Raw genomic sequence first — 16,210 nt, 5'->3', positions numbered from 1 at the left:
TAATGTTGGAGCTGCTTTCACTTACTAAATTCATTCATACTTTATGGCACTACGGGTGTTCCATTTGCAGAAGGTGATTATCTGATTATAACGTTCTTAAATCGTAAATAATTAATCAATAGCATTTGACAAACTAATTATAAAAATCAATTATTTTTTGATTTGAGAGACACAAAACATGAATATGAAAAAGCAGGATACTGGAGCAAATGTATAATCAGTTTATTCCTTTCTCGCGTATTATCCCCTTAAAAAGCTAATTATTACATAATTGCGTTATTTAACACCGTTAATGTATAACAAGTTTGGTACAACTGGTTAACGATAGTTATCTAAAAAGTATAATCAATTTAAAAATGCAAATTTAAACATCACTAAGTTCCTCAAAAGACAAATATTGATTTATTCATTTAATTTTAACTTTGCTCTTTTAGTATTTGGTAACCATAAAATATCAGCCAGTTTGGTTGTATCTAAAAGGGCTCCAGAGTATCAAGATGTGAATAAAGTCCCAAGTGAATCTGATACACGAAAAAGAAGTGACTCTAAGAACGTCCGATAAAAAAACTGATATAGACAGTTCCACCAAACTAAAACGACACATCAGCAAATCTTTGATCAGTAGAGCATATTGTAAAGTTGATTACCATAGTACAATCTGCATATTCCCTCTTGAAATGCAGCCGGAAAAAGAGTGGTTGTCTAAAATGTAGCGATCGTCCCATGATAGGTGTTGTGATATCATTACATGAGTTCTCAACTCGAGCTTCACTAGCTGGTAAAAATTTAGTTAGATCTCATACATTTGAATTAAAAAAAAAAAAAGGCCCGAAAAGGTAACCTAAGTTACCCAATTTGACAATCATGATAACCTTCAATTTGGTTAAGCCAAAAAAGAATTGCAATTTAATTTTTGCTCACAAAAAGATTGCGTGTTCAAACATAAACATAAACATAAAGTTGTAAGGTTTTCCCTGTTCGGGTTACCCAGGAAGGGCGAGTAATCCGACCCCATACTCTAGTGTACGCAGCCCATCAGGAATACTCCCTGCCTGTTTCCAACCCTTCTCTGGCCACCCCAAGAATTGAGGTAATATCCAATTAACACAAAATTTAAAATCACGAATTACTTCAAATTGAGACTTGGAACAGATTCCTAGAGCTTCGATTATCATTTTTTATGAATCAACTAGATCCAAAACATCATGAATCGACAATAAATCGAGATTCGATTATCATTTTAATTCGATTTCGGTTCCAGTTTTCGGTTTTACCTCTAAACTTTTGAAACCGAACAAAACAACTCGAATAAACCGAAAAATGAAAATCTAACTGATAAACACCTCTTCCTCACATCCCAATTCTTCAGGAACTATTGACCGCGGTGCGTTTTCACTTTTCTTGGCTCTCATTACCAATTGTTTATTTCAGTTACAATAACCTAATACAGTAAATTATTATTTATCGATCCGTCTTTTTTAATTTTAATATGCAGGTTTCAAAATTGATTTGCTAATTCTTCAATCTGAATCCTCGTCATAACGCAATCAGTAAATCACTCAGGATTTGAATTTTGTATATGTTAAATTTAAATCTGAACGTCCATTGCGGATTTGGTTTCTAATTTATATTATTGCTTTCTGATAGTGTATCCTCCCGTCAAGACACACGAAGCTACGCTAACGAAGGTATCATGCCTAACGATGACAGGTGGCATAAGATGGGATCACAAGAACACATATGTCAAATACAAATCAAAGGCGGGATATCCCCGAAATCAAATAATGGCGCCCAAATGATAAAAAGAAGAATGCTACCAAAGTAGAATCCCAATATTCAGAGTTGGTACGAAACCACTTCCGTTATACGAAGCAATAGCAACGAAGGAACGTATTGACGAAGGGATCACGGTTACCAATGGACAAGGACTTCTCCTAAAGTCACAAGATCACCTATACTGAAGGAGAGAAGTAAGCGGGTTGAGCAAACTCGCTTCCACTAGCATCCAAATGACAAAAGAGGAATGCTGCAGGCTAGCTTTCTTGAACCAGCAGAGGTTACAGTCAGCCGAAGGGAAAGTCCCCTTTGTCTCATCAGAGATTGCCTCGAAGACTGAATCCACCTAGAAAGCTGGTGATAAAGCTATTGCCTAACCCTATATAAAGGGAACGTAGTCTCTGGACAAGACATTCACTCTAAGTCATAATCACTCATATACAAAACACTCTCAATGAGTTACCTTCGTATCTTGGTGGCGTAAAGTACGATACCTTCGTACTACCTTCGGGGAATCGCCAACAAGCATACATTCATCATCATACCCCGTTATATCACCCATTCAGTGATCAGATCTCAATACCCTTGTTCCGTTAACAAGGAGTGCCAAGAATTGTACAAACAATTGGCGCCATCCGTGGGACACCACCTCAATACTCGTTTTGTTTGAGAAAAACACAAGATCATTGCAGAATCTGATCACCCACCACCCAGTTTCTCTTTACCATCTGAGGTAGATCAGCACGAAACTGGGACACGAACGCCAATCACTCCAACTATGCCCATAACCACAGATCAGAGTGATTCTGGGCCACCGCCGTTAATCGATAAAACTTTCATACTAAACAACTACGATAACATACGCGCCGTTATCAAAAAGTTTCGAGAAGAGGGGAACCTACACAGTCGGCGAACCCTCACGTATGATAGCGAGGACATTGACGAAGAAATAGAAATGGAGGCGAGGCCAACAAGAAGTCTCCCTCTTACCAGTCGGCCCCAGATCTCATAGCTGGCAATCCCTCCGAACATCACTCTTCAGCCGGTGCCTTCGCAACCGGCTCATTCAATGATAACCACCAGTGCCCCGTTGGGCTACACCGGAGGGCCAGTTTCGCAACAATATACCTTCGGGAGTCCGTTTCCCATTGTTTCGCAAAACATGCCTAACACCAGCACGGTCCTACCAGCCACGGGAGTCATTCCCATGGTGACTCATCAAAACGCTTCGTTGCCTATGGGCCGCAAATATGGAACGGAGGTAATCCGTGGGTGAGCTTACCCTACCAAAATGTGTATACTGGAGGCGCCCTCGTAGCGAACAATCTTCACCACGAAGCCAATGGAAACGTCGGCGGATACTTAGACCAATCCTGGAAAAGTCAGAAAACCCCTTTTGTATCTTCAATAAAAAACCACCCATTACCTGTCGGGATGAAGATACCTTCCCATCTGGGGTATTACGAGGGGAAAGATGACCCTGATGATTTTATAAATATCTTCAAAGGTGCGGCTCGATTGTCAAGATGGGACACTGCTGTAGCTTGCCATGCGTTCTCATACGTGCTCAAAAGCGATGCAAGAGTCTGGTTCGACTCTTTAGCAAAGGATTCCATCTCGAGTTTCGAGGACCTTAAACGACTTTTCAGGTCAAAGTTCAGCCAGCAAAAGAAGCACAAGAAAAATCATGTTGCTACTCACAGTATTAAGCAGAAGGATAACGAAGCTTCGAGAGCTTTTCTCATCCGGTATACGGATGAAACCCAACAGATCCCAGGACTCCCCGAGTTACAAAGAATCTCGGGGCTCTTATACGGATGTAGGACCCGAGTGATGGTGGAGCATCTTAGCCAAGATCTCCCCGAAACTTACGAAGCTTTACTAGACAAGGCTTACGTTTGGTTGGATGCTAAAGACACCGCCAAAAGCTTCGTATACGAAGAATCCCAAGGTTTTAAGCGAAAATAAAAGGCAAGTCATCGTGAAGAAAAGTCCGGAAGAAAGAACGAACGGAACAGGTTCTCCCCTTACCGAAGGGAAAACACCCCCGGGATCCTCGGAACGTTGATGAAGTCACCTAAAGAGATCCTAGCTACCGAAAGAGCTGCTCAAGCTTTTAAAGCTCCACCAAAGCTGAATAGCAAGGGGAAGTTGGGAGATACAAGCAAATTTTGTGACTTTCACAATGACTTCGGGCACGAAACAGACGACTGCATACAGTTGAGGCAGGCCATAGAGTAGGCAGTCAGATCTGGAAAATTAGCGCATCTGGTAAAGGGCATGCGCAACCCGAAGACACCGAAGCAAGAACCATAGCCCGAAGAAAAGAAACCGAATGCTGACAATGCCATACTGATGGTCGCAGAATGCTTCGCCGTTGAGAAACTAAGGACCTACAAGAGGGGAAGAAAAAGCTAAGTGATAGATTGGGAAGAGATCTCCTTCCCAGCACTCGATACCATCACTCCCTCCGATAAACCTGTAACAATCAACGGACGAGTCTGTGAGAGAGATGTACATCGAGTTTACCTGGATGGCGGCAGTGCATGCGACATCATGTATGAGCATTGCTTGAATCAGCTTAGCCCAGCCATTAAAGCCCGCCTAAATCCACCAAGAGTACCTCTAGTCGGATTCTCCGGGGAAAGATGTTGGCCTATCGGAGAGATAGACCTCGATTTCACGATTGGAGAACCACCGTTATCCAGGACCGAAACACTAGACTTTGTAGTAGTTCGATCCACCTCACAGCATAACATTCTGCTAGGTAGAGTGGCCATGATGAAAATGGGAATAATTGCATCTACTATACATCAATTAGTAAAGTTCTACACGCCCGAAGGGATCGGTACCCTAGCTTCGACCTATGATCGAGAAAAAGTAATCATGGCTATCAGGGAAACAGAGGAAAGGCCAGGGGAATGTATCCTTGAAGCCAGAGAAGAAGATTCGAACGAAGAGAAAATCTCCATCAACCCTCTGTTCCCTGAGCAAAAGGTGACAATCAGAGGTTCATTATCTACGGAAACGAATAAAAAGCTTCGCAAACTACTACATGCCAATATTGATATCTTCGCTTGGGAATACAGAGATATGACCGGCATCCCTCGAATGCTCAGTATCGATGGAACAACCTTCTCCACAGAGCATAAGCTCAATGAATACAAGCACCTGGAACCAATACATCAGAAGAAAAGAAACCTCACCAGCGAGGGAGATGAGGCTGCTTGCAAAGAAGTCGAAGAGTTACTATAAGCTGACATAATCCGAGAAGCAAAATACCCCACTTGGGTTGCGAATCCCGTCATGGTGAAAAAATCTGACGGAGGATGGAGAATTTGTGTCGATTTCAAAAATATCAACAAAGCTTGCCCAAAGGATTGCTATCCTCTGCCGGAGATTGATTGGAAGGTGGAATCCCTAACCGGGTACAAATATAAGTGTTTTCTTGACGCCTACAAGGGTTATCATCAGATTCAAATGGTCGAGGAAGACGAAGAAAAGACATCATTCTTCACAAGAAAGGGGATCTATTGTTATAAGAAGATGCCCTTCGGACTAAAGAATGCTGGAGCTACACACCAAAGGTTGGTAGACAAAGTTTTTCGTAAGCAACTGGGGAAAAACTTGGAATCCTATATTGATGACATGGTGATCAAAGCTCCGAAGAAAGCACTTTGTTGAAAGACATTCAAGAAACCTTTAATACTCTTCAGACAGTCAACATGAAGCTAAACCCCAAGAAATGCTCGTTCAGGGTAGAAGAAGGAAGGTTCCTAGGATATTATATCACTAAGAAAGGAATCTTAGCAAACCCGGAGAGAGTAGACAAGCTACAACAACTCAAAACACCAACCACAGTCAAAGAGATGCAGAGCTTAAATGGGAAGCTAGCGTCATTAAGCCGATTCCTGTCCAGGGGGGCTGAAAAATAGTTACCTTTCCTCAAAGTTTCAAAAGGATGTTTGGGAGCGAAAAAGATATCATGGACCAAAGAAGCAGAACAAGCCTTCGTTGATATGAAGGCACACATAGCTAATATGCCGACCCTGACGTCGCCGAAGCTAGGAGAAACACTCTATCTCTATCTAGAAACGTCCAAAGAATGCATCAGTGCGGTGTTCGTAGCAGAGCGAGAAAGGGTATAGGTCCCAATATACTTCGTAAGCCGTGTTCTACAAGGTGCGGAAGCCAACTATCCTGAACTCGAAAAGCTCACGCTTGCTCTAGTCCACACAGTAAGGAAACTACGGAGGTACTTTCAGGCTCATCCTATCATTGTGTTAACTAACAAGCAAATTAGGCAGGTACTCATGAAGCAAGAAAAGTCGGGAAGAATGGCCAAATGGGCCATAGAGTTCGGGGAATATGACATCGATTTCCAAGCTCATCATTCAATTAAAGCCCAAGTGTTAGCAGACTTCATGGCAGAAACAACGAAGACAAACGAAGGGAGTGATTCTACCTTCGCACAGATTATCATTCTGCGTGTTGAAACAAATGAATGGAAATTGTTCACCGACGGAGCCTCTAGCTCTAATGGCTCAGGGGCAGGGCTCATGTTAATTAACCCAGAAGGGCAAGAGTTTACTTATGCACTGCGCTTCGAATTCAACACAACCAACAATGAAGTAGAGTACGAAGCTCTTCTCGCCGGGCTCAGAATAGCAAAAGAGATGAAAATCGAGCATTTGCAAGCCTTTGTAGATTCCCAACTTGTTGCTAACCAGGTCTTAGGTATCTTCAAGGCAAGACAACCTACCATACAACTCTATCTATCAAAGGTCAGGGAGCTAATGGAAAGCTTCAGAAGCTTCACAATCGAACATGTGAGGAGGAGTCAAAACAAGAAAGCAGATGCCCTGAGCAAATTAGCTTCCATCACCTTCGCGCACCTCGCAAAAGAAGTATTGGTTGAAGTGTTAGAAAAAAGGTCCATTGAAGCTCAGGAAGTCCACGACTTAGTCACTGAAGAAGAAAACACATGGATGAAGCCAATAAGGGAATACTTGGAACTCGGGATTCTACCCGAAGATAAAAAGGAAGCACGAAAGATCAGAATCAAAGCACCGTCATACAAAATGATGAACGGAGCTCTGTATAGAAAATCTTTCCTCACCCCATGGCTTCGATGTGTCGGACCAAACCAAGCTTCAATGATCATCAGAGAAATGCATGAAGGTATATGTGGACTTCACTCCGAACCAAGGTCAATTGTAGCAAAGATACTAAGGATGAGGTACTACTGGCCAACCATGCACGAAGATACAGTCACGCTCTTACGAACCTGTGAGCCATGTCAGATCCATGCTAAAGTTCAAAAACAACCAAAGCAAGAGATGATATCGGTACTGTCAGCATGGCCTTTCTCAAAATGGGGCATTGATCTAGTAGGTCCATGTGACAACCCAGAAATTTCCAACCAAATTTAAACTTTAATCTTTATATGTTTCCGACACGATAAGCAATATTTGTTAAGCTAAATTTCAAGAATTTTAAACTATGTTCATACATTCATTCAACCTCGATCAAGTTTCAACGATTCACGAACCATTAAACGAATATGATTATATATGTATATGTGTATATATATTATAACTTGAAACGTAAACAAAATATTAGATTAAATACTTTATATGATTGTATCTGTTTCAAAATGTTTATCAATGGAATTAGAAGATAAGATCAAATGATTGAATTATCAGATATATTGAATTATGATTACAAGTCTCTGTTGAAAGGCCCACGTTGATTTGAGAAATCTTTTCATTTTAACAATATTCGAAAAATGGTAAAGTGATTTATAAATATGAACAAATTGTCAATCATTGAGAACTAGACAAAGGATAGTGGAAGATTGAATCTCATAAAGACTCGATTGATCTATTTAGTTTCAAACGTACAAAAATGTTTTCAGTTTAAAAAGAACTTTATTATTAAAACGTATATAACTTTTATAAATACCTAGAACCACTTTTGACAACTCATTACTTAACTAGTATGATAAAGATAACGATATTTATATTTTATTTTATTAAATATATATAACGATTTAAATTAATATTATATATATTTATACGCGTATTATACGTACATAGTTTTATACTTTTACTATACTTAAACTTTACCTTTACTTTATTTTTACTTTACTTTAACTTTAATAATTCATACTTTAATAATTCACTTTAATAATTCATACTTTAATAATTCACTTTAATAATTCATACTTTAATAATTCACTTTAATAGTTCATACTTTAATAATTCACTTTAATAATTCATACTTTAATAATTCACTTTAATAATTCAAAAATCTATTATAAATAGAATTCAATAGGTTTCATTATTTCATAGAAACTTGAAAATAGTTTTCTCTAAACTCTCTCAATCGATTTACATATATATATTTACTCCGTATTATCTCAAGATATCATTAGTATACATAAAATATTACGAAGGAGTGCTGTCCGAGTGATTTCAAAGTTGTTTTTTCGAGTGGGATAGGATTAAGGAAATTATGGGTTATAGCTATGGAGGTGATTGAGTATGGTTCATGGGTATGCTCGTGAGGTCAATATAGTGTTTATCATCTCCGTTGCGTTTACGTACCTTTCCTGCAATATTGAATCTCAATATTGATATGTGAGTACTCATAATTTAATTTTTACATACTAATAGTGTATCCCTGACTAGTGCTCGAGTATATAGGATTATGCATGCTTGTACTTTTGATATTGCCATTAGATAGGTTATGTTGATTCCTGAATTAGTTGCATATACGATTGAGATAAGGTAATCGCACCCGGGTAAATAATTGCTAAGATCAGAGACGTCAAATCAAGTAATCAAGTGGCAGATTGAGTTTAATTCAACATAGCTTGGTTAAAAAGCTTCGTAAAATTAAACTGGGGGGGGGGGGTGATAATGCTTAAGACGAACATATATTTCATAGCATTATCCCTCAAGAAAGACAAGCTTTTAGTTTCAATTGTTCTATTTACAAGTGATATTCGTTTAAATATTAATGGGTGAAGACAAAAGACAGATCCGATGAATTGAAGACGCAAATGACCAAAAAGCTAAAAAGTACCAAGTACAATCCAAGTGGTTCAAATTATTGATGAGAAACGTCTAAAAATTACAATAGTACAAGCTGTGAAACACAAAGTACAAGATATTAAATCGTACGAAAAGGCGTTCAAAAATCCGGAACCGGGACCTGAGTCAACTATCAACGCACGACGCAACGGTCCTAAAATTACAAATTAACTATGCACATAAATATAATATAATATATAATCAATTCTATAAAATTATATATATATATATATATATATATATATATATATATATATATATATATATATATATATTATATTTATATATTAAAAACCGTCGGCAAGCTAGGATCCAAATTGTGTGAGCTGGAAATTGAACCTCCGCACTCGCGGAGCTGTGAAGCACAAAAGCTCCGCACTCGTGGAGCTGTACCGTGAAACGTGGGCCTATAAAAGGTCGCGCATTCTGATCGATTTCAACACACCTAATTCAATCTATCTCTCACTCTCTTAATATATATTTATATTTATATTTTAATTATAATTTTAATATTAAAGTTTAATAATAATAAGGTTATGGTAGCAAATGTTGTAAGTTTGTAAGTCAAAATTCTGTCCGTGTAACACTACGCGATTAATACTCATTGTAAGTTATGTTCAACCTTTTTAAATTAATATCTCGTAGCTAAGTTATTATTATGCTTATTTAAATCGAAGTAATCATGATGTTGGACTAAATATTAAAAACGGGGTTATTGAGCTTTGTACCATTATTGGGGTTTGGACAAAAGACCAACACTTGTGGAAATTGGACTATGGACTATTAATGGGCTTTATATTTGTTTAACTAAATGATAGTTCGTTAATTTAATATAGAGATTTACAATTTGACGTATTTATTTATAACCATTTACACTCGATCGGACACGATGGGCTGGATATTTATAAATACTAATAATCGTTCATTTAACCGAACACGGGGATGGATTAATAGTCAATGGACTCATTAAAACAGGGGTGGATTACATACAAGGACACTTGGTGTAATTGTTAATGAAGTATTAAAACCTTGGATTGCACACAGTCGATAACCTAGTGTAATCATTAACAATGTATTAAAACCTTATTACAGTTTAAGTCCCCAATTAGTTGGAATATTTGACTTCGGGTATAAGGATAATTTGACAAGGACACTCGCACTTTATATTTATGACTGATGGACTGTTATGGACAAAAACCAGATGGACATATCAAATAATCCAGGACAAAAAACAATTAACCCATGGTAATAAACTAAAATCAACACGTCGAAAATCATGATTACGGAAGTTTAAATAAGCATAATTCCTTTATTTTATATCTCATCGCACTTTTATTTACTGTCATTTTATTTATCGCACTTTTAATTATCGTACTTTTTAATTATCGCAATTTTATTTATCGTCATTTTATTTATTGCACTTTAATTTATCTCACTTTAATTATCGTCATTTACTTTACGCTTTAAATTAAGTTATATTTATTTTTAATATTTTACATTAGGTTTTAACTGCGACTAAAGTTTCAAAATCGACAAATCGATCATTAAACGGTAAAACCCCCTTTTTATAATAATAATACTACTTATATATATATATATATATATATATATATATATATATATATATATATATATACAACTATAGTTTAAAAATATATATATTTCCCGTACGTATCGAAAGGTACATACTTAATCGTTTGTACATTTGTAACTAGTTGTTTAGGCGTAATTGGGTAGATATATATATATATATATATATATATATATATATATATATATATATGTATGTACTTGTTAATGTGTGCGTATATAAGTTTGTATATGAGTTTGGTTAAACGTTAAGTCTTGTGTGGCTTAGATACGATGTTTAGACGTGTATTGGAAGCTTGAACGACTTGAATGTTGTGTAAAATGATTTTTGTGTTTAAGGTTGTCGAGATGGCCAGATAGTGCCTTAGGCCGCGCCGCGACAGACGGGTCCACGCCGCGGCATATCGAGCAAACCAGGGACAGAACCTGGGTTAAGAAGGGGTGATTTTCCTTTTGTTCGTCGCACCGCGACGATTTGAGCCGCGCCGCGACATTTCTGCCAGACTGGTGCCGGTTTTAACTCAAATTAAATGACTTCAAGGGGCAAATTAGTAATTTAGCGTATAAATCTGATGGGAGCATTAAGTCCCAACCACTCATCCATTTCATTTAATTTCTTTTATCTTTTCTTTCATTTTCTCTCCCAAAAACTCAACACCCATTTAGATTAAAAGTGAGATTTGAGAGTGAAGGATTGAGGATTGATCTTTAGAGCAAGAATTAAAGTTGTTCCTTGTGTCTCTAGCTACGCGTTGATAGTCTCGGTAAGTTCTAACTCTAAGTTTTGAGTTTTAATTGGTTAATGGTTAGGGTTTTGGTTACTAGAGACTTGTTTGACCCATTTGAGGGTAAAATGGGCGAATTTGGGTTATGTGGTTGTAATGAAACCCTAATAGCCACAAGCTAGGGTTTGTTCTAATGAAAATAGGATTTGTAAATGTTAAATGGCGTTTTAGTCACTAAAACACTTGTTAAAGTTGAAAGAGATGTTAATTGGGTCATGTTTGACAAGTTTGGTGGTGAAAGTGTTAAAATGGATCCAAAATGTGCTAGTTAACCTAGTTTGAGTGAAATGGGTATAAATTACCCTAAGTTGGTGCTAGTTGAAGTTACTATACTTTAATTCACTAGCTTTAGTGATTAAAATCGACTCTTGGCCATTAAAGGGGCGGTTGTGGTGTGTTTGAGTCATTTAATGCGAGTTGGGTCATTAAATGCTCAAGTAGGTGCAATGTGGTTAATTCCACTAGTTGTGTAATGGAACGTGTACTTATGTATTAGGTACTTTGCTTTGAAGCTCGGAAGTGCATAATCATCACCGAAGTGTTAAGGTGAGTGGAATAATTATATGCGTGCATATATGATGTATTTATTTGTGTAGTTGAGTTGTGAAGTGTCGACGTGTTAAGACACCACTCCTTACGTGGCGAGTGAAGTGTCGATGTGTTAAGACACCACTCGGGAGTGAAGTATTGATGTGTTAAGATGCCACTCCGAGAGATGTAACGAGTGAAGTGTCGATGTGCTAAGACACCACTCGGGGTGAAGTGCCGAAGTGTTAAGGCACCACCCGGGGTGAAGTATCGACGTGTTAAGATGCCACCCGTGGGGTTAGTGTACGAAGTGTTAAGTGCACTAATGGTTGTTATGAACTCCGACGGTTTTTAAACACCGTTCCCTCGTTCGTTTGGTTAACCATGGTTGTGTGTGTGGATTGTAGCATATTATATTGTTTAAACTATATGCTATTGTTATGCTAGCTCGTATGGAGGAAGATTTAGTGTTATACTTGTGATGATATGAATACTTATAATGCTAGCATGTATGCGGTAAATGCGTAAGTGATTGCAAGTAAGTAGGTTGTATATGTAAACGTATAATTGTTGCACTCACTAAGCATTAGCTTACCCCTCTCGTTGTTTATCTTTTTAGATGCAGGTGTGGACAAGGGCAAGGGGGTTATTGGGCACTAGGTGTCCTTGTTGATGTTATGATGAAGCTTTTGGAAGTTGACCTACGTTTTGGGTAGTTTAGTCCCAAACCATGCTCAAGGGCTCGTTTGGATTATAAACTATCATTTGTAGTTGGTCAAACTTGTATCATATTCGTTAATGGCCTTTGTGCCTTTTTGTAAACATTAAACTCGTAGTATGTTTTTAATGAAGCGTGTGGAATGGTTTACATATTTAATTGGCGCGTAAATGTGTATCATTTTAAAAAAAAAAATATCGTACGGAGTACGGGTTGGGTTGTTTCAAGTGGTATCAGAGCATGGTCTAAGGGATTTAGGTGACTTGAGATAGGTGCCTAGACTTAGACTTTATTGTGCATGCGCTTTTATGCAGGACTTGTAGGACTTTGGGTCTAATCGGGAATGGTTAGTACTTTGGTTTATGTGAAATAACCTCGTGCTAATTGATATGTGTTGTGTTTAGCAATCATCAAGCGAGATGGACGTTGTACTAACAAGTTAATGCGACGTGTTCGCGTAACAATGATTAGCTACCATTGTTACGGGTGCAAATCGTGTCAAACAAGTATTGTACGACGATTGTTGAGTAAGATGGAGTAGTGTGGGGTATACGTATATGCATACGTGTTATGTCCTTTTGTTTCGTTTTGTCGTTTAAATCTTTTCCGTTTTATAGAATGAAGATGAGAAACGGACACGACACCGAAAATGGGGGCACTAGTGAGGACCCCGAATTCACGGCTAAAGTCGAGGCCATTTTGAAAAGTCATTGATGTCGTGCGAGGTATATAGAAAATAGCTATTAATTTTTACAAGGAAATACTATTAAATACGATACATTTTTACACAAGATATTTATTTATTTAGAGAATGGATATACTTAAACCTTGCTACAACACTTATAGGCAGTGTACCTAATCGTACAGTAGTGTAGTTTTTAGTAAGTCCGGTTCGTTCCACAGGGAATCTTTTTAAACAAAGCTTAACGCTATATTAGTTTACTTTTATAAAAATACAAATATATATATAAGTAATATTATTATTATAAAGGGGGATTTTTACCGTTTAATGACCGATTTGTCGATTTTAAAACTTTAGTCGCAGTTAAAACCAAATGTAAAATATTAAAAATAAATACAAGACTTAAATTAAAGCGTAAAGTAAATAACGATAATGAAATTGCGAATAATAAAAGTGCGATAAAATAAACTTGCGATAATTAAAAAGTACGAAAATTAAAAGTGCAATTAAATACAATAACAATAAATAAAAATGTGATAATTAGAAGTGCAATTAAATATAAAATAAAGGAAATTAAATATGAAATAAAAGAATTATGCTTATTTAAACTTCCGTAATCATGATGTTTGACGTGTTGATTTTAGTTTTATACCCATGGGTTAATTGTCCTTTGTCCTGGATTATTTAATATGTCCGTCTGGTTTTTGTCCATAACAGTCCATCGGTCATAAATATAAAGTGCGAGTGTCCTCGTCAAATTATTCTTATACCCGAAGTTAAATATTCCAACTAATTGGGGACTTAAACTGTAACAAGATTTTAATACTTTGTTTAATAATTACACCAGGATGTCGACTGAGTGTAACCCAAGGTTTTAATATTTTGTTATCAATTATACCAAGTGTCCTTGTACATAATTTCACCCCTGTTTTAATTATTCTAGTGGCTATTAATCCATTCCCGTGTCCGGTTAAATGAACGATTTATTCGTACATATAAATACCCCGCCCATCGTGTCCGATCGAGTGTATATGGTAACTTATAGGGACGCCCAATTGTAAATCTTTATATTAACATTAACAAACTATCATTTAGTTAAACAAATATAAAGCCTATTAATAGCCCATAGTCTAATTTCCACAAGTGTCGTTCTTTTATCCAAACCCCAATTATGGTACAAAGCCCAATTACCCAATTTTAGTAATTAGCCCAACATCATGATTACTTCGGATTAAATAAGCATAATAATAACTTAGCTATGAGACATTAAATTAAAAAGGTTGAACATAACTTACAATGATTAAAAATAGCGTAGCGTTACACGGACAGAATTTCGACTTACACCCTTACAACATTCGCTAACATACTGTAACGACCCTACTTTTTCCGTTATCTTTTACCGTTAAGTATTTAACGACCGTTAACTGTTATTCGTGCCACGTCATTTCTATGACCTATATTATTAATCTTGTAATAATATATTAATTATTGTGTGTTATATGAATATTTGTATTCATATTTCAAGTTGTACGTTTCTACGTGTCGCGGGTTTCTATCCGGCGAATCTTTTCAGTTTTCCAACCAACGGTCGAGCTTTTGGGATTTTTAAGTCCTAAATATTTTAAATATGATATTTTAATGTCATATGACCATATATAGTGTTTATATATTTTATCCGTCGCGTAGTTGTTATCTCTCCGAAAAATCAATCGCGTAGTAGCGTTTTCGTGTTTCGGGCTTCGATCGGGCGTTCGGGCCACAAGCAATTAGTCATTTTATCAAAGTTGGGCCACAAAGGGGCCCACCCCCTCAAAATTTCGGCCAAATGGGACCCCCCCTCCCCATTTTTCATTTTTCCAATTTTCCATTTCAATTTCATATTTCACTTATTATTTTTTTTCCCTAAACCTAAATTCTCTCTAATACTCTCTTTCTTTTTTTTTTCTTTCTTGGCCGCCATTTTTATCACCATCATCACCATCAATTAATCATCAATTATAGCTTGGATCAAAGGGCTTTTCACATATTCGGATTCTACACAACGATCTCTACGCGTTCTTATTACTTGATTCTTGATTAGGGTATAAACCCTAACCCTAGCTTTTTAATTTCTCATATATTTTACTGTATTTTGATGTTATTATGATAGCATAGCACTTGTGTATTGTTGTATTGATGATTGTATGCGTAGAATTGCTCGAATATACATGTTTTCGGTTTGATTAATTTGGAAACAGCAGCTTATTCGTTCATTTCTGGTTGTGTAACTAATATAAAAGTGAAATTAAAGTATCTAGATGAGTTCCTCTCATCAAGACATTAATTTTAGACTCCGGATTCATGTCGTTTCGATTCCCGGAGCTCTAGATATGATTAAAATGGTGTTTTGTTAAGATTAAATTGTAAAAACGAATTGGTTCAGTTATGGTCCGATTTTGTGACCATTTCTGGAGTCTTTAGGGTGTACTAGTATGTTAGGATTGATGATGGGATGAACTTTCATGTTCGGGTCATCGAAATCCGAGCCACGGATCACCCGTTATGACTAAAATACGTTTTTGAGCGGATTAAAGGTACAAACTGATTAAGAGCTGTAAGTCACGACTTGGTGACTGTTCTTGGGATGTTCTTGAGCACACTAACGTGTCGGGTGGGTTTGTTAGGCGAAGATATATATAAGGCTCGCCGAAAACTGATTCCCGGGGCTCAAGTTATGACCCGATGAACTTTTGAATTAAAACTTATGGTTAAATATTAAAACTTATGATAAAAATAATGATTTTCATTATTGATTAATTACTTATGATATAAGAAGTAATTATTATCATTTAAGACTTATGATATATATTTATTATATCATTTAATTATTACTTATGATTTAATTAACATTTTAATTAAACTTATGATTAATAATACTTTTATTATTAATGAAAAATACTTATGATAAGTATTAAATTTATTTTATGAGAATATTATTTTAAGACTTATAATAAAGATTAAATAATTATTTAATTATTATAAGACTTAATTATTA

The 16,210-nt window shown here is 36.6% G+C and overlaps 2 protein-coding genes across 2 annotated transcripts; both read left to right on the top strand.

The window, feature by feature from the left end:
• The first annotated feature begins 4,332 nt into the window (after positions 1-4,332).
• On the top strand, positions 4,333-5,031 carry LOC139855290 (uncharacterized). Its single transcript, XM_071844524.1, has one exon. It carries the CDS (start codon positions 4,333-4,335, stop codon positions 5,029-5,031), a length of 699 nt encoding a protein of 232 aa, XP_071700625.1.
• A 1,082-nt stretch (positions 5,032-6,113) lies between these two features.
• On the top strand, positions 6,114-10,392 carry LOC139855288 (uncharacterized). Its single transcript, XM_071844523.1, has 2 exons — positions 6,114-7,176; positions 10,376-10,392. Exons 1-2 carry the CDS (start codon positions 6,114-6,116, stop codon positions 10,390-10,392), a joined length of 1,080 nt encoding a protein of 359 aa, XP_071700624.1.
• Positions 10,393-16,210: the final 5,818 nt, after the last annotated feature.

Source organism: Rutidosis leptorrhynchoides, chromosome 6 (genome assembly GCF_046630445.1).
Source record: "Rutidosis leptorrhynchoides isolate AG116_Rl617_1_P2 chromosome 6, CSIRO_AGI_Rlap_v1, whole genome shotgun sequence".
Lineage (NCBI taxonomy): Eukaryota > Viridiplantae > Streptophyta > Magnoliopsida > Asterales > Asteraceae > Rutidosis > Rutidosis leptorrhynchoides.
Note: the sequence above shows the minus strand (reverse complement) of the source record. Positions and strands in the feature narration are given on the sequence as shown.

Coding starts and splice junctions, on each gene's coding strand:
- LOC139855288 (XM_071844523.1), top strand. CDS start 6,114: ATGGCCAAATGGGCCATAGAGTTCGGGGAATATGACATCGATTTCCAA.
- LOC139855290 (XM_071844524.1), top strand. CDS start 4,333: ATGTATGAGCATTGCTTGAATCAGCTTAGCCCAGCCATTAAAGCCCGC.